This window comes from Tachyglossus aculeatus, chromosome 20 (genome assembly GCF_015852505.1).
Source record: "Tachyglossus aculeatus isolate mTacAcu1 chromosome 20, mTacAcu1.pri, whole genome shotgun sequence".
Lineage (NCBI taxonomy): Eukaryota > Metazoa > Chordata > Mammalia > Monotremata > Tachyglossidae > Tachyglossus > Tachyglossus aculeatus.
This window is the reverse complement of record NC_052085.1, coordinates 1,509,621-1,527,979: the sequence shown is the minus strand read 5'-3', so window position 1 is coordinate 1,527,979 and position 18,359 is coordinate 1,509,621. Positions and strand designations below refer to the sequence as shown.

At 50.4% G+C, this 18,359-nt stretch overlaps 2 protein-coding genes across 3 annotated transcripts in view; one reads left to right on the top strand and one right to left on the bottom strand.

Moving 5' to 3' along the window:
* Positions 1-1,480: 1,480 nt before the first annotated feature.
* Positions 1,481-5,685, bottom strand: LOC119941621 (interleukin 18 binding protein). The gene is made up of 5 exons (XM_038762165.1): positions 5,536-5,685; positions 4,161-4,296; positions 3,186-3,309; positions 2,576-2,751; positions 1,481-1,605 (listed from the first exon to the last, which is right to left on the bottom strand). Exons 1-5 carry the CDS (start codon positions 5,683-5,685, stop codon positions 1,520-1,522), a joined length of 672 nt encoding a protein of 223 aa, XP_038618093.1. The 3' UTR covers positions 1,481-1,519.
* A 9,445-nt stretch (positions 5,686-15,130) lies between these two features.
* LOC119941409 (mitochondrial intermediate peptidase) overlaps positions 15,131-18,359 on the top strand; it is a 94,712-nt gene continuing 91,483 nt past the window's right edge. For both annotated transcript variants that reach the window (XM_038761833.1, XM_038761832.1), the window contains exon 1: positions 15,131-15,366. In XM_038761833.1, the coding sequence (XP_038617761.1) occupies positions 15,166-15,366 (201 nt within the window). In that variant the 5' untranslated portion in view covers positions 15,131-15,165. The remainder of the gene's footprint in view (positions 15,367-18,359) is intronic.

Below are 18,359 nucleotides of genomic sequence, written 5' to 3'. Positions count from 1 at the left end.
TCCACAAATGCCTGTCTCCTGCTGGGCAGTTCCACTCTTCATTGAAGCTTGGACTGGGGAGTCCTCCCACGTGTGAGGCTGTTGGGGGAGTATTGGAATATATGTGACTCAGTTGTGGATGGCAGTGGCAGTCCTCTGGGCTGTAACCTCACTGTGGGCAGGGAATGTGTCCGTTTATTGATGTATTGTACTCTCCCAAGTGCTTAGTACAGTGCTCTGCACACAGTGAGCGCTCAATAAATACGATTAAATGAATGAATGGGTGGGTTATGTGAGATCATAGGGGAGCAAGGGCTGGACTCTTTAGGGGAAGAGTGATGATGTAGAAGGGGGTAGGCCCCTTGGGAGTGTCAGCTGAGGGGAACTGGTGGAGGGGGTTAAACTCTGAGTGTGTGGTTCTATGGGTGGCATGTTGGGGGTCTCCTCTGCAGGGAGATGGAGAAATGAGGAGCCCTGTGGACTGTGGGTAGGTGTAGGAGAGAACTTCGGTGGTAAGAGCGGGGCAGGAAAGATCCAGGGCTGCAATATTTGGTACCGGTGGGAAATGAAGAGGGAGTTTGGTGTGAAAAATGAGAGAGAGGGGAGGTCACGCTGTAAGTGTCAGGGAGGTATGGTGGGGAGAGTTTTCTGGAGGCTGGCATTCTGGGAGCCCCATCATAACCCAGGCTCCTCTTCTCAACCCCTCAGAGGGTCATTGCACTGTGCCTAGCCTTTCTCCCACCTGCACAATGCTTGGCCCAGAGCAAGGGTGTAGTTAATCAATTCCCTAATATAATTAATTCATCAACAGAATTTACTGTGCCCTACTAAGCACCATACTAAGTGCTTAGTAAGTACAGTAGTGAGTTGACATGATCTCTATCTAAGAGACTTTGCAATCTAGGTGGGGAAGACAGATACCCCAAAAATTACCGGTAGGGAGAAGCAATAGATATACACATAAGTGCAACAGGGAGGGGAGGAAAGGGTGTGAATGACTAAATGCTTAGGTGAGGTGGAAGTTGAGGAGGATGTAAGGTGGGGAGATGAGAAATTAATCAGGGAAGGCCTCCTAGAGGAGATGTGTGCTCCATGCTGTCCGTGCTCCTCTGCTCTCAGCGCACCCGTGCTCTCAGTGCTCCACTGCCCTCAGTGCCCTTATGTTGTTGTCAGTGCTCCCATACATGCCCCTCACCATGCTGTGGATTTGGGGTGAGGTGAGTTAAATCAGAGGAGGGATCAGCCTGGTAGTCCTGAGAGCCATGAGGGCTGGAGCTCCTGCTGCTGCCTGCTCCTTCTCACCTCCCTCTGTCCCCCATTTCCCACCATGTATGCTCCCCATCTTTGCCCCTCTCCCCCACCCCAACAACCCATGGGCCCTGGCTCGAGCCCACACACCCCGGGCTTGGCTGTGCCCGGGCCCGGACCGTACCCGCCTTCACCGGAGCACAATCCCACGGCCCTGACCAGAAGCCATGAGATGACAGAACTGGGACAACTGTAGAGTGTCTTCACCATTTTTATTCAGGGTAATTCAGATTCAGCCAGCATATCCTGACCCGGCAGTATAGAGGGCCTCCATGAGCTTCAGTGTGCGGGCCCCTGGGCCTCTTGTGAGGCCTCCTCCTGGGGATGAGAACGAGGGTGTCAAGAGACTGGAGGGCAGAAGGGTGGCCACCCACCTCTGCTGTCTCCCTTTCCTCCTTGGCTCCTCCCCACTCGGCTTTCTTTCTGCTCCTTGCTAGCCCTGGATGGTCCAGCTTAACAATCAGTCAGTCAGTCAATAATTCTAGTACTTATCACATTATTTAAGTGCTTGCTATATGTGCCGAGGGCCTGTGTAGATACAATCAGATGATGATTAACCAACCAAGCGTATGATTGAGGGCCTGTTCTCTGCAGAGTGCAGTACTGAGCACTTGGGAGAGGGTGATACGTTCAGCAGGCACCATCCCTGACCGCAAAGAGCTTCCAGCCTAGTTGGGGAAATGAACCTAAGTTATTTGTAAATGGAGGGAGCAGGAGGGAGAACAAGGATATACATGGCAGGAAATAACAGGACCAAGTCTGGGAGGATGCGATAGATGAATAAGTAAATGGTGGATATACATCAACATATGCCACCGACCAATGTAGAATCTCAATATATCCTTGGGTGCTGAAGGTGGACATAAGTACCTAAGTGCTAAGGGTGTCTGTTGAGTTGAAGCCTTTTGAGGGTGTTGGGAATTAGGAAAGGCTTCCCAGGAGAGGTGAGATTTTGGAAGGGCTTGAAGCACAGTGTACAAGGGTCTAATTTACACAGGAACTGCCCTCCCCATCCATCCTCAATTGTGCTGGCCAGTGGGCTGTCCGCTATTTTGGAGAAGGCCAAACACAGCACTCTGCTTCCAGAGCAGAGCGCTCTACAACTACGACTGGCTGACCACTTGCCCAAGAGCCTGAGGAAGCCCATGGAAAACTGGAAATGAAGCATCCGGGAAAAGCTTCCCCTCCCTCTCCTTGTTCATTGCTCCGTGGGTTCCTCTCGGGCGCGGTGACTGCAGCCCCTGCCCATTTCTGGAGCCCACCCTTCCCTGCTGGGGTCCCCACTGACCCTTCGTGTCCCCGGCGGCCAGATCCCACAGGCGGTCCAGGATCACGTGGCTCTGGGCGGCTCCCTCGGGGTCCAGCAGGATACAGCTGAAGTTGGTGTGGCGTAGGGCAGGGCTCAGGGCCTCAATCCGTAGCTCCCCCAGCAGCAAAACGCGTGACTCCGACAATTCCACCTTGCTGCGGCAGGGTAAGTGTCGGGGATGGGGACCGGAGAGGGGTGGTCGCGGGGCTAGAGGATGGCCGGGAAGCTGAGTTCCGCCAGAGGGAAGGTAGAGGGCGGGGGTGGCCTGGGAGAAGCAGGGGAAGGGGGAAGGAGGAGAGGGACGTAGGGAAACCGGAGGCGGGGGATTGTGCCTGTAGCCACTCCGGGTCAGGGAGAGCCGTGGCAAAGGGGTATGGCTGCCACAAGCCTGGGGCAAGTCCCCCAGGATTGGGGGCCCACAGTGGTCCCGAGCAATCAATCAATCAATGGTATTTATAGAGCTCTTACTGAATGCAGAGCACTTGGGAGGGTCCAATACATCAGAGTTGGTATACACGTTCCCTACCCACAAGGCGCTTACAGCTCCAGCATCCCCATCCCACCCCAGGCCTCCCGCGGCTCGGCCTACCGGGTGTCACCCTCGCTGACGGCTCCAGGCAAGTCTTCGATGAACGAGCCATTTCCCAGCCAGTACATTTCGCTGAACTCCCGGTTGAGGCTGCAGCCCGAGCAGGAAAGGTTCAAGGCGACACCTGGGGATGGGTTTGCGGGGGCAGCAGTCACACCCTGCCAACCCCCGGCTTCCTCCACCCTCTGATTCCCAAAGGCATCCTTTGATGCCGGGGCTGGGCGGAGGGCTCGTCCGGGCCATCGTGGGCTGAGACTCTGAAGGGTTGGCTCCCTGTAGGCCTGGTGGCTCAGATCTCGGTTTGGCTACCTCTCGCCTGAAGTGGCCTGGTGATCAAGTCTGCTCTTGCCCCTGTGCCCATCTCTGCCCCTTCCCCACCCCTCACCCCTAGGCTGCTTGGCATTTCTAGACTGTGAGCCCACTGTTGGGTAGGGACCGTCTCTATATGTTGCCAACTTGTACTTCCCAAGCACTTAGTACAGTGCTCTGCACACAGTAAGCGCTCAATAAATACGATTGAATGAATGAATGAATCTCTGCTCTTGCCTTCCTCCCTGCCTTTAGCCTTCAGTGCCCACACGAGGTCTCTGCCTCCCTCCCTTAGCAGCGTGGCTCAGTAGAAAGACCCCGGGCTTTGGAGTCAGAGGTCATGGGTTCAAATCCCGGCTCCACCACCTGTCAGCTGGGTGATTTTGGGCAAGTCACTTAACTTCTCTGTGCCTCAGTTACCTCATCTGGAAAATGGGGATTAAGACTGTGAACCCCCTGTGGGATGACCTTATCACCTTGTAACCTCCCCAGCACTTAGAACAGTGCCTTGCACATAGTAAGCACTTAATGAATGCCATTATCATTATTATTATTATTATTCTGGTAAGCTTCAGCTCCCTCCTGACTTCATCCTCTTGTGCTGGGCTACGGACACCCTCTGGGCCCCTCCCACGTCCCCCAGTCCCATCCCAAGGGACCTCTTACCAAAGGGCACCTCATTCTTCGGCCCACGCACTTCCAGCCCCGGGCACTTCACTGTGGAAGGAAAATCCAAGGATTCAGGCAGATCTGGGCATGGGCCCGGGCAGAGAACCCACAATGGGAGATCGGAGGGGAACGTCTAGAATTGGGGGGTGGGAGGTTCAGGAATCTCAGGAAGGGTTAGTGGACTCAGTGGGTCATTGCAGAGGGCACAGCTGTAGTCTGGTGGCACCACCACTGAGCCCTGTAGGATCCTAGGAGTCTCAGATCCCGCCTACCCCTTGGGGTGGTCCTCCCCCTCGTCTGTAGCCCCAGCCACCTTACCTGACCCCGGGAGAGGGGTGAAGTGGCTTAGCCGTGGCCACAGCAGCAGCAGGAAAAGGATGTGATGCCATCTGAAGGGGGCTGTGGAGGGCAGGCAGGCTTGGGTTGGGGTACAGTGATGGAGGATGGGAGGGAAGGCTGAAGTTTGGGGCTAAATCAGAGCTGTCTCCACCCAAGCTGCTGTCTAGTCCTTCCTCCTTCTGCCTTTTCAAGCCCAGGAGAAAGAGGGTGGGGCCACCAGAGGAGGATAGGAGTAGGTGCCCAGGTGGCACAGTCTAATAGGACAAGAGGACATGAGGACCTAGGGGGGAGGTCCAGGCATGATAGGGGGAAGTTGAGCTGAGCTGGGCCTGGCCCGAGCTGGGGGCTGGAACTGAACTTGAAGAGCCTCTCCCCCACCACCCCTACCACTTAAAGACAGGCTGGGCAGCGGTGTCTCTGAAATCCTGGGAAGCAAGGTGGGGTCCCCTGGTTTCCTGACCCATTCACCCCACTACAAAGGAAACCCTCCTAGAGCCGCACCCAAGGGAATCAGCGGGGCAGTGGGAGGGTGTGGGAAGGGGAAGCTCTGGGGGCTCCCAAGTCCTCTCTCAGACCCTTCTCCAGACCTTCCCCTAGCTCTCCTCTGGACCCTCCTCCAGATCCTTCTCCAGACCCTCCTTCAAGCCCTCTGAGGTCCTTCAGTGCCTTTAGCCAACCCCCAGACCACCTACATACACTGTCCAGTCCACTCCACCCCGTTTACCTGCCTGTCTCTTCGGTGTACGTCTTTCTGTCTGTCTCTCTGTAGCAAGCCCTGTGTCTGACTCTGTGTAGCTAGCCCTGTGCCCAACTCTCTCTGTAGCTAGCCCTGTGTAGCTAGCCCTCTACCTGACTCTCCGTGTAGCTAGCCCGGTGGCCGACTCTCTCTTTAGCTAGCCCTGTGCCCGATTATCTCTGCAGCTAGCGCTGTGTCTCTCACACATTGTTTCAGGGAGTTGAAACTCTCGGGCCTTCTGCCTCTCTCCCTGAGCCCTGACTGGTCTCATCTGTGCCCCCAGCCTTACTCCCCTACCTGTGGCTCCAGGCTGTCTGGACTGGGACATTTTGGTGCTCTTGCATGGAGCTCAGATCCCTGGGGCTTATATTTATGGCTGGGGCTGTTCACCACATCCTGAAAGCCAGTCACCCCTTGTCCTCCCCACTGTTGGCTGTCCCCGTACATTTCACGGAAGTATCACTCCCTCCTCCCACCCCCCACACCTCCCAGAGCTCCTGGTTTTTTCCCGTCCCCCTGGTTCCCACTCATCTACTTTACTCTCACCCCCAGTGCCCAACCCGAGGGGCTCCTTTTCCATGATCCAGGGCAATCCCTTGCCAGACATCCAGCTCCCTAGCCTCCTCCCGGCTCCGCCGTCCAGGAGGAAGCTGAGAGGCTGGCTTTATCATTTATTATTTGTTAATAAATAGCATCTTGAATTTGTACCGCTCTTTTATTTTCCCAAAGCGCTTTCTCTTCCGTGATCGCAACATCCCAGAGTAGGGAGAGGCGTTATCAGCCCCATTTTATGGGTGAGAAAATTGAGGTCCAGAGAGGTTAAGGGACTCGCCTGGAGTCTCTCACCCGTAGGTCAGTAACGGAGCTTGGTCTGGAGACTCTCAGTGATTCCCAGTCATTGTGAGAACCCGTCGCTTCTCTGCCCTCCCTGATGGGCCCAGGGGTTCTGGCAGCCGGACCCAGCCCCAAACCACCATGGGAGCCCCAGGCAGGTTCAGGGGTAGCTCAGTCCTCTGGTCACTCCTTCCCAAGACAACACCTCAGACCTCCAACCCCATCACCACTACCGGACCACTAGTGGTACGTCCCCCTTGGTGGTATCTCCTGACTGGACTGATCGCAGGCAGTGTCTCCCTGAGGGGCCGGGAGACTCCTGGGAATATATATATATATATATATATATATATATATATATATATATATATATATATATATATATATATATATATATATATATATACTCTCCCTGTCAGGGCTGGGGGAGAAGGAGGGACCAGGACTGGGAGAGGAAAGTTCCCACCCCCATCCTCCTTCCCCTTCCCCCCACTCCAATCATCCAGACCACAGCTCCCCCCATCTCCCCACCCCCGTCCTTCAGGAAACCTTTCCCAATCGCGGGGCTCAGTGGGAAGAGCTCGGGCTTTGGAGTCGGAGATCATGGGTTCATGGGTTCATGTCCCAGCTCTGCCAGTTGTCAGCTGTGCGAGTTTGGGCAAGTCACTTAACTTCTCTGTGCCTCAGTTACCTCATCTGTAAAACGGGGATTAAGACTGTGAGCCCCCCGTGGGACAACCTGATCACCTTGTAATCTCTCCAGCGCTTAGAACAGTGCTTTGCACATAGTAAGTGCTTAATAAATGCCATTATTATATTATATTATCAGTTGTGTCAACCCAACAGTCACTTTTAGCACTCCTCACCACTTGGATATTTCTTCTTACTCAATTACGTATTCTTCCATTTCATCTTTTCCCACTTTCGCTGCTCCCTGCTTAATCTTTGTTCTTCCTCCTGCTCCGACCCTCTGTATATCATGTAGGTCTGCCTGTCTCCCCCACTAGACTTTGTGTAAGGTTCTTGACAACAGAGAATGTGTATTTTTGCTTCTATTGTAACGTCACTCCCAAGTGACTGAGTACTTGGGGAGAGCAAGACTGACTGTGGCTCTGGTTTCACCCCAGGAAGCTTTTCGCTAGAGGAACCCTCTGCTTGGGTCTGTTTTTCTCTACCATAGTTGTGGTTTCTCTGGTTGTTTTTTTCTGTCTCTCTGGTCATTTTTTTTTTTAAATGGTATTTGTTAAACACACACTATGTGCCAGGCACTGTTCCAACTCCTGGGATAGATACAAGTTAATCAGGTTGGACACAGTTCCTGCTCCACACGGGGCTCGCAGTCTTAATCCCCATTTTACAGATGAGGTAACTGAGGCAAAGAGAAGGTAAACGACTTTCCCAACGCCTCTTTCTCACTGTCTTGGTCTCTCCCTCTCTTGGTTGCTCTGGGCCCCATTCCGTCTCCAACACTGATTGGCGTTCATATCTGATTCTGGTCATGGGTTCTAATGCCGCTCCACCACCTGCCTGCTGTGTGACCTTGGAGCAGTCACTTCACTCCTCTGTGCCTCAGTTGCCTCATCAGTAAAATGGGGATTGAAGCTGTGAGCCTCACATTGATCAGGGACTGTGTCCAACCTGATTTGCTTGTATCCAACCCAACGTTTAGTCCAGAGCCTGGCACATAGTAAGCGCTTAATATCATCCCATTATTATTATTATTTTAGGTCACTTCCCCTGTTGGACAGCTGGGGAAAATAATCTTCCAGACTCCCTGTTGGGGCCATTTGTTGCCAGGATATTTGAGGACAGGGACCCTGGCTTAGAGAAGCAGCGTGGCTCAGTGGAAAGAGCCCGGGCTTTGGAGTCAGAGGTCATGGGTTCAAATCCCGGCTCCGCCACTCGTCAGCTGTGTGACTTTGGGCAAGTCACTTAACTTCTCTGGGCCTCAGTTACCTCATCTGTAAAATGGGGAATAAGACTGTGAGCCCCACATGGGACAACCTGATCACCTTGTAAATTCCCGAGCGCTTAGAACAGTGCTGTGCACCTAGTAAGCGCTTAATAAATGCTGTTATTATTAGAGAAGCAGCGTGGCTCAGTGGAAAGAGCCCGGGCTTTGGAGTCAGAGGTCGTGGGTTCGAATCCCGGCTCCGCCACACGTCTGCTGTGTGACCTTGGGCAAGTCACTTCACTTCTCGGAGTCTCAGTTCCCTCATCTGTAAAATGGGGATGATGACTGTGAGCCCCACGCGGGACAACCTGATCACCTTGTATCCCCCTAGTGCTTAGAACAGTGCTTTGCACATAGTAAGCGCTTAACAAATACCACCATTATTATTATTATTATGTTGGGGTCTCCAAACCTCCCATTGGCAGGAAACCTGGGCTGGAAACTCCCTCTGTCAGGGAGGCATCATGTTTAGTACTTCTTGCAAATAAAACCAGATGCTCTACTGGTTCCCCCAGGGATTCTTCCAGTCCTCCCATCTCCCAGTCGGTTGGCTGCCTCAGCTACAACTGAAGCAGCATGGCCTCGTGGAAAGAGCACGGGCTTAGGAATCGGAGGACCTGGGTTCTAATCCTGATTCCTCCACTTGTCTGCTGTGTGACCTTGGGCAAAAAATCAGAATTTGATGGGGTCCAGATTGAGTTTTGGGACCATGCAATTTGAGGGCCGAAGGCGAAAAGACACAGAACTGGCACAAGAGCTGGGACCGGGATCTGCCAAAGGAACTTTTATTATTTAGCCTGTATCACGGAAAGTCGTTGGATTCTGAAAGTCCTAGGGGCAAAGTCTGGTGGAAAGAACATGAGAATGATTATAGGGAGACAGGGGTTCTACTCCCAGCTAATAATAATAATAATAATGACATTTATTAAGCGCTTACTATGTGCAGAGCACTGTTCTAAGTGCTGGGGAGATTACAAGGTGATCAGGTTGTCCCACGGGGGGCTCACAGTTTTAATCCCCACTTTACAGTTGAGGTAACTGAGGCTCAGAGAAGTTAAGTGACTTGCCCAAAGTCACACAGCTGACAATTGGCAGAGCCAGGATTTGAACCCATGACGTCTGACTCCAAAGCCCGGGCTCTTTCCACTGAGCCACGCTGCTTCTGGCCTGCTGTGGGACCTAAGGAAGTCACTTAACCTCTCTGAGCCTTAGTTTCTTCATCTTTAAAATGGGGATAAGACCCCTGTCCTCCCTCTCTTAGATTAGAGAAGCAGCGTGGCTCAGTGGAAAGAGCCCGGGCTTTGGAGTCAGAGGTTATGGGTTCGAATTCCAGCTCCACCCCAAGTCTGCTGTGTGACCTTGGGCATGTCACTTAACTTCTCTGAGCCTCAGTTACCTCATCTGTAAAAATGGGGATTAAGACTGTGAGCCCCACGTGGGACAACTTGATCACCTTGTATCCCCCCCAGTGCTTAGAACAGTGCTTTGCACATAGTAAGCGCTTAACAAATGCCATTATTATTATTACTGAGAACCCTAAATGGGACAGTGACAGCCTCTGGTTTGATTATCTATTATTATTTATTTATTAGATTTATAGATTTATAGATTTATTAGATTATTATTATTTATTAGATTTTTACTCTATTTATTTATTTATTTATTTATTTAATTTATTTGTACATATCTATTCTATTTATTTTATTTTGTTAGTGTGTTTGGTTTTGTTCTCTGTCTCCCCCTTTTAGACTGTGAGCCCACTGTTGGGTAGGGACTGTCTCTCTATGTTGCCAATTTGTACTTCCCAAGCGCTTAGTACAGTGCTCCGCACATAGTAAGCGCTCAATAAATACGATTGATGATTATCTAATACCCACCAGGGTACACAGTGGGGTGGTCCCCCTAACTGGGGAGAAGAATCACACTGGAGGTCTAGATAATAATAATAATAATAATAATAACGGTATTTGTTAAGCACTTACTATGTGCCAAGCACTGTTCTAAGCGCTGATCTTGTCCTCTAGATTAACCCGAGGTACTCTATAGTCCACCGCCCGCCCCGCTGACTGGATAGAAGCAGACCTTCGACCGCGCTAGGGACAGGACACGTGTCGGGCCCCCTGACGAGGTTGACATTTACACTTGGGGTTGAGGTGAGGAGGTTTTAGCGTGGGCGGCATTTGCGTGTGCCAAGTCCTGACTGGGTTTTCTTGGGGAAATCCTCCGGGGAACGGGTCGGGGAAGCGGTGGAGGAAAAGAACTAGAGTGTCTTCGGGCCCTCGCCCCGGGGAAAGGTAGAGAAACCACAGGCCGGGCCATGACAAGAGATGGGGGCAGCCCCAAATTTCCCCTCCCTGCTCTAGGCGGGAGTGGGAAGGCCACTTCGGAGGAGGGGAGGAAGAACATCTGGACCCCAGAAGCCCGGAAAAGCAAATACTGACTCTTGGGGAGTGCTGAGTCCTCTCAACGGACATCTTAGCGGGCCTTCCCTTGAGCCCCCTCCCCAAATGAGACCCCTAAATCAGGCTATCATCATCATGAATCGTATTTATTGAGCGCTTACTATGTGCAGAGCACTGTACTAAGCACTTGGGAAGTACAAATTGGCAACAAATTGGCTATCCGTTGCTAGTATTTACTGACCGTGGCTCAGTGGAGAGAGCAGGGGCTTTGGAGTCAGAGATCATAGGTTTGAAGGTCACACAGCTCCCTGCTGTGTGACCTTGGGTAAGTCACTTAACTTCTCTGAGCCTCAGTTCCCTCACCTGTAAAACGGGGATTAAGACTGTGAGCCCCACTTAGGACAACCTCGTTACCTTGTTTCGAGGTTGTCCTACGCTGATGACACCCAGATCTACATCTCTGCCCCTGCTCTCTCCCCCTCCCTCCAGGCTCGCATCTCCTCCTGCCTTCAGGACATCTCCATCTGGATGTCCGCCCGCCACCTAAAGCTCAACATGTCGAAGACTGAGCTCCTTGTCTTCCCTCCCAAACCTTGTCCTCTCCCTGACTTTCCCATCTCTGTTGACGGCACTACCATCCTTCCCGTCTCACAAGCCCGCAACCTTGGTGTCATCCTCGACTCCGCTCTCTCATTCACCCCTCACATCCAAGCCGTCACCAAAACCTGCCGGTCTCAGCTCCGCAACATTGCCAAGATCCGCCCTTTCCTCTCCATCCAAACCGCTACCCTGCTCATTCAAGCTCTCATCCTATCCCGTCTGGACTACTGCACTAGCCTTCTCTCTGATCTCCCATCCTCGTGTCTCTCTCCACTTCAATCCATACTTCATGCTGCTGCCCGGATTATCTTTGTCCAGAAACGCTCTGGACATATTACTCCCCTCCTCAAAAACCTCCAATGGCTACCGATCAATCTGCGCATCAAGCAGAAACTCCTCACCCTGGGCTTCAAGGCTCTCCATCACCTCGCCCCCTCCTACCTCACCTCCCTTCTCTCCTTCTACTGCCCAGCCCGCACCCTCCGCTCCTCCACCACTAATCTCCTCACTGTACCTCGCTCTCGCCTGTCCCGCCATCGACCCCCGGCCCACGTCATCCCCCGGGCCTGGAATGCCCTCCCTCTGCCCATCCGCCGCGCTAGCTCTCTTCCTCCCTTCAAGGCCCTGCTGAGAGCTCACCTCCTCCAGGAGGCCTTCCCAGACTGAGCCCCTTCTTTCCTCTCCCCCTTGTCCCCCTCTCCATCCCCCCGTCTTACCTCCTTCCCTTCCCCACAGCACCTGTATATATGTATATATGGTTGTACATATTTATTACTCTATTTATTTATTTATTTATTTATTTTACTTGTACATTTCTATCCTACTTATTTTATTTTGTTGGTATGTTTGGTTCTGTTCTCTGTCTCCCCCTTTTAGACTGTGAGCCCACTGTTGGGTAGGGACTGTCTCTATGTGATGCCAATTTGTACTTCCCAAGCGCTTAGTACAGTGCTCTGCACATAGTAAGCGCTCAGTAAATACGATTGATTGATTGATTGATTGTTTCCCCTCCCCAGCGCTTAGAACAGTGCTTTGCACATAGTAAGCGCTTAACAAATGCCGTTATTATTATTATTACTGTGTGCAGAGGACTGTGCACAGCACTTGGGAGAACACAACTGAGTAGAGGCGTGGACCTGGCCCTCAGTGTGCAGAGGGTGGGGAGAGGACTGGTTTGATTTGTTTTATAATAATAATAATAATGATGATGGCATTTATTAAGCGCTTACTATGTGCGAAGCACTGACCTCAGGAGAATTTTGTCAATGATGTTCTTGCAGTCCCCGTCCCAAGGTATGGTGAAGAGGGAAGCGGTAGAGAGGCCCTACATGAGACCTTATTCCAGTCATTGTCCTTCGTGGCAGAATGTCTCTGAACGCTCCCTGCTTGGTGCGGCTGTCGATGCCTCGTTCCTCAGCTAGGGAATTCAGCCCCCTTGGATTCCGGGAAACAGGGTTCACAGGGACCGGATTTCCTATGAGAACCTGCTCCCATTAGAAGCCACCCTCTCAGTTTGGTGACAGAGGTAGAAGGGGGAGATTCCTGGATTCACGTTGAGAATTGTTCCTCAAAGTTTTTGGCAACTGTTGTTCCTGTCAGCGCGAAGCACCATCACAACCTTTGCTCCCACAAGGCTGCTTTTATTCTTCAAGGCCCTACTGAGAGCTCACCTCCTCCAGGAGGCCTTCCCAGACTGAGCCCCTTCCTTCCTCTCCCCCTCGTCCCCCCTCCATCCCCCCATCTTACCTCCTTCCCTTCCCCACAGCACCTGTATATATGCATATATGTTTGTACATATCTATTACTCTATTTATTGATTGATTTATTTTACTTGTACATATCTATTCTATTTATTTTATTTTGTTAGTATGTTTGGTTTTGTTCTCTGTCTCCCCCTTTTAGACTGTGAGCCCACTGTTGGGTAGGGACTGTCTCTATATGTTGCCAACTTGTACTTCCCAAGCGCTTAGTACAGTGCTCTGCACACAGTAAGTGCTCAATAAATATGATTGATTGATTGATTGATTGATTCCCTCACTGGCTTCCCAAGCTTGAATCCTGGGAGCCCTGAACAAACTTTTTGCCTGTCAAAATCCTGGAGTCCTGAGGCTGGGAGGCAAGTGGGCGTGAATTCTTCTTTCCTCTCCCTTCCTCAGTTCTCCCATACTGTCAGTTGGAATCCCCAGGAAGCTGAATTCTAATTCCCAGAAAAAAAGATTCCAGGGTTTGACAACGGGGGGGTAGGAGTGGGGCGCTCACAGACTTAATCCCCATTTTACAGATGAGGTAAGTGAGGCCCAGAGAAGTGAAGTGACATGCCCAAAGTCACACAGCTAACAGTTGGTGGAGCTGGAATTTGAACCCATGACCTCTGACTCCAAAGCCCAGGCTCTTTCCACTGAGCCACGCTGCTTCTCTACAGTAGACAAGAGGTGGAGGCGGGATTAGAACCCAGGTCCTTCTGTCTCCCAGGCCCATGCTCTATCCACTAGGCCATGTTGCTTTCCTCCCTCACAAGGATGCCTGCCACACAAGGTGTGGCCCCAAACTGAGCCCCCTTTTTCCTCTCCTCCTCCCCATCCTCCCGACCCTACCTCCTTCCCCTCCCCACAGCACTTGTATATATGTTTGTACAGATTTATTACTCTATTTATTTTACTTGAACATATTTACAATTCTATCTATTTTGTTAATGATGTGCATCTAGCTTTAATTCTATTTATTCTGACGACTTGACACCTGTCCACATGTTTTGTTTTGTTGTCTGCCTCCCCCTTCTAGACTGTGAGCCCGTTGTTGGGTAGGGACCATCGCTATATGTTGCTGACTTGTACTTCCCAAGCTCTTGGTACAGTGCTCTGCACACAGTAGGCGCTCAATAAATATGATTGAATGAAAGTGCTTTGCACATATATGTATATATGTTTGTACGTATTCATTACTTTATTTTGTTTGTACATATTTATTCTATTTATTTTATTTTGTTAATATGTTTTGTTTGTTCTCTGTCTCCCCCTTCTAGACTGTGAGCCCACTGTTGGGTAGGGACCGTCTCTACATGTTGCCAACTTGTACTTCCCAAGCGCTCAGTACAGTGCTCTGCACACAGTAAGCGCTCAATAAATACGATTGAATGAATGAATGAACAAATACCAACATTATTATTATTATCAACTGTGAGCCCACTGTTGGGTAGGGACCGCCTCTCTATGTTGCCAACTTGGACTTCCCAAGCGCTTAGTACAGTGCTCTGCACATGGTAAGTGCTCAATAAATACGATTGATTGATTGAATGACTGGCAGTTGTATATATGTTTGTACATATTTATTACTCTATTTATTTATTTATTTTACTTGTACATATCTATTTTATTTATTTTATTTTGTTAGTATGTTTGGTTTCGTTCTCTGTCTCCCCCTTTTAGACTGTGAGCCCACTGCTGGGTAGGGACCGCCTCTCTATGTTGCCAACTTGTACTTCCCAAGCGCTTAGTACAGTGCTCCGCACACGGCAAGCGCTCAATAAATACGATTGATTGATTGAATGACTGGCAGTTGTATATATGTATATATGTTTGTACATATTTATTACTCTATTTTACTTGTCCATATCTATTCTATTTATTTTATTTTGTTAGTATGTTTGGTTTTGTTCTCTGTCTCCCCCTTTTAGACTGCGAGCCCACTGTTGGGTAGGGACCGCCTCTCGATGTTGCCAACTTGGACTTCCCAAGCGCTTAGTACAGTGCTGGGCACATAGTAAGCGCTCAATAAATACGACTGATGATGATGATGCTCTTTTAGACTGTGAGCCCAATGTTGGGTAGGGACTGTCTCTGTATGTTGCCAATTTGTACTTCCCAAGCGCTTAGTACAGTGCTCTGCACATAGTAAGCGCTCAATAAATACGATTGATGATGATGATGCTGCTGGGCACACGGTAAGCGCTCAATCAATACGATTGATTGATTGATTGATTGAATGAGTGGCAGTTCTGCATCCCGGCCGCGGGAGGGCGCCGGCGGGGTTCCGTGACGTCACGGGGCCTGCGGGGAGCGCGCGTGCGCGCCGCTGCCTAGGAGACGGCGGCGCGCGCGCGAGGCGAGGCCCGGGCCTGAGGAGAAGGGGAGGGCCGCCATGTTGGGAGCAGGGGCGCGATGGGGCCTGCGGCTCCTGGGCCGGGCCGGACGACGACGAGGAGGAGGAGGAGGAGGAAGAGAAGGAGGAAGAAGTCGAGGAGGAGGAGCCCGAGCCGTCAGCACCAGCTGGGCCCCGGTGGGGGCCGCCTTCAACGTGCGACCCCAGCCTCCCCCAGCCGACCCGGGCGGCCCGCGCCGGGTGAGGACCGGACCCCGACGTCGAACCTCCTGGCTTACAAACCCGGACCCCCCCCCCCCCCCAATTATCATCATCATCATCATCATCATCATAATGGTCTTTGTTAAGCCCTTACTACCTGCCAAGCACTGTTCTAAGCGCTGGGGGAGATAGGAGGTCATCAGGTTGACCCCTCTTGGGGCCAGGATGAAGCAGTGCCAGTCGCCTTCCAGCCCCTAATCATAATAATAATAATGATGGTGGCATTGCCACCATTGCTACATATCTATTCTATTTATTTACATATCTGTTCTATTTATTTACATATCTATTCTGTTTATTTTATTGTATTAGTATGTTTGGTTTTGTTCTCTGTCTCCCCCTTTTAGACTGTGAGCCCACTGTTGGGTAGGGGCTGTCTCTGTATGTTGCCAACTTGGACTTCCCAAGCTCTGTGCACACAGTAAGCGCTCAATAAATACGATTGATGATGATGGTGATTGCCAAGCTCTTACTATGTGCCAAGCACTGTTCTAAGCGCTGGGGGAGATAGGAGGTCATCAGGTTGACCCCTCTTGGGGCCCGGATGAAGCACTGCCTGTCGCCTTCCAGCCCCTAATCATAATAATAATAATGATGGTGGCATTGCCACCATTGCTACATATCTATTCTATTTATTTACATATCTATTCTATTTATTTTATTATGTTAGTATGTTTGGTTTTGTTCTCTGTCTCCCCCTTTTAGACTGTGAGCCCACTGTTGGGTAGGGACTGTCTCAAGATGCTGCCAACTTGGACTTCCCAAGCGCTTAGTACAGTGCTCTGCACACAGTAAGCGCGCAGTAAATACGATTGATGATTATGATGATGATTGCCAAGCTCTTAGTATGTGCCAAGCACTGTTCTAAGCGCTGGGGGAGATAGGAGGTCATCAAGTTGTCTCCTCCCGGGGCCGGGATGAAGCACTCCCAATCGGCTTCCAGCCCCTGATTAATAATAATAATAATGATGGCATTTGCCAAGCTCTTAGTATGTGCCAAGCACTGTTCTAAGCGCCGGGGGAGATAGGAGGTCATCAGGTTGGCCCCTCTTGGGGCCCGGATGAAGCACTGCCAGTCTCCTTCCAGCCCCTAATCATAATAATAATAATGATGGTGGCATTGCCACCATTGCTACATATCTATTCTATTTATTTACATATCTATTCTACTTATTGTGGTAGTATGTTTGGTTTCGTTCTCTGTCACCCCCTTTTAGACTGTGAGCCCACTGTTGGGTAGGGACTGTCTCTATATGTTGCCAACTTGTACTTCCCAAGCGCTCTGCACACAGTAAGCGCTCAATAAATACGATTGATGGTGATGATGATTGCCAAGCTCTTAGTATGTTCCAAGCACTGTTCTAAGCGCTGGGGGAGATAGGAGGTCATCAGGTTGGCCCCTCTTGGGGCCCGGATGACGCCCTGCCAGTTGCCTTCCGGCCCCTAATCATAATAATAATAACATTGCCACCATTGCTACATATCTATTCTATTTATTTACATATCTATTCTGTTTATTTTATTGTGGTAGTATGTTTGGTTTTGTTCTCTGTCTCCCCCTTTTAGACTGTGAGCCTGCTGTTGGGTAGGGACTGTCTCTATATGTTGCCAACTTGGACTTCCCAAGCGCTCTGCACACAGTAAGCGCTCAATAAATACCTTTGATGATTATGATGATGATTGCCAAGCTCTTAGTATGTGCCAAGCACTGTTCTAAGCGCTGGGGGAGATAGGAGGTCATCGGGTTGGCCCCTCTTGGGGCCCGGATGAAGCACTGCCTGTCGCCTTCCAGCCCCTAATTAATAATAATAATAATAATAATAATAATAATGACGGCATTTGCCAAGCTCTTACTATGTGCCAAGCACTGTTCTAAGCGCTGGGGCAGATAGGAGGTCATCAGGTTGGCCCCTCTTGGGGCCCGGATGAAGCCCTGCCAGTCGCCTTCCAGCCCCTAATCATAATAATAATAATGATGGTGGCATTGCCACCATTGCCACATATCTATTCTATTTATTTTATTATGTTAGTGTGTTTGGTTTTGTTCTCTGTCTCCCCCTTTTAGACTGTGAGCCCACTGTTGGGTAGGGACTGTCTCTATATGTTGCCAACTTGTACTTCCCAAGCGCTCTGCACACAGTAAGCGCTCAATAAGTACGATTGATGGTGATGATGATTGCCAAGCTCTTAGTATGTGCCAAGCACTGTTCTAAGCGCTGGGCTAGATAGGAGGTCATCAGGTTGACCCCTCTTGGGGCCCGGATGAAGCTCTGCCAGTCGCCTTCCAGTCCCTAATCATAATAATAATGATGGTGGCATTGCCACCATTGGTACATATCTATTCTATTTATTTACATATCTATTCTATTTATTTTATTGTGGTAGTATGTTTGGTTTTGTTCTCTGTCTCCCCCTTTTAGATTGTGAGCCCACTGTTGGGTAGGGACTGTCTCTATATGTTGCCAACTTGTACTTCCCAAGCACTCTGCACACAGTAAGCGCTCAATAAATACGACTGATGATGATGGTGATTGCCAAGCTCTTACTATGTGCCAAGCACTGTTCTAAGCGCTGGGGGAGATAGGAGGTCATCAAGTTGGCCCCTCCCGGGGCCGGGATGAAGCACTGCCAATCGGCTTCCAGCCCCTAATTAATAATAATAATAATAATAATGATGGCATTTGCCAAGCTCTTACTATGTACCAAGCACTGTTCTAAGCACTGGGGGAGATAGGAGGTCATCAGGTTGGCCCCTCTTGGGGCCCGGATGAAGCACTGCCAGTCGCCTTCCAGCCCCTAATCATCATAATAATAATGATGGTGGCATTGCCACCATTGCTACATACCTATTCTATTTATTTACATATCTATTCTATTTATTTACATATCTATTCTATTTATTTTATTATGGTAGTATGTTTGTTTTTGTTCTCTGTCTCCCCCTTTTAGACTGTGAGCCCACTGTTGGGTAG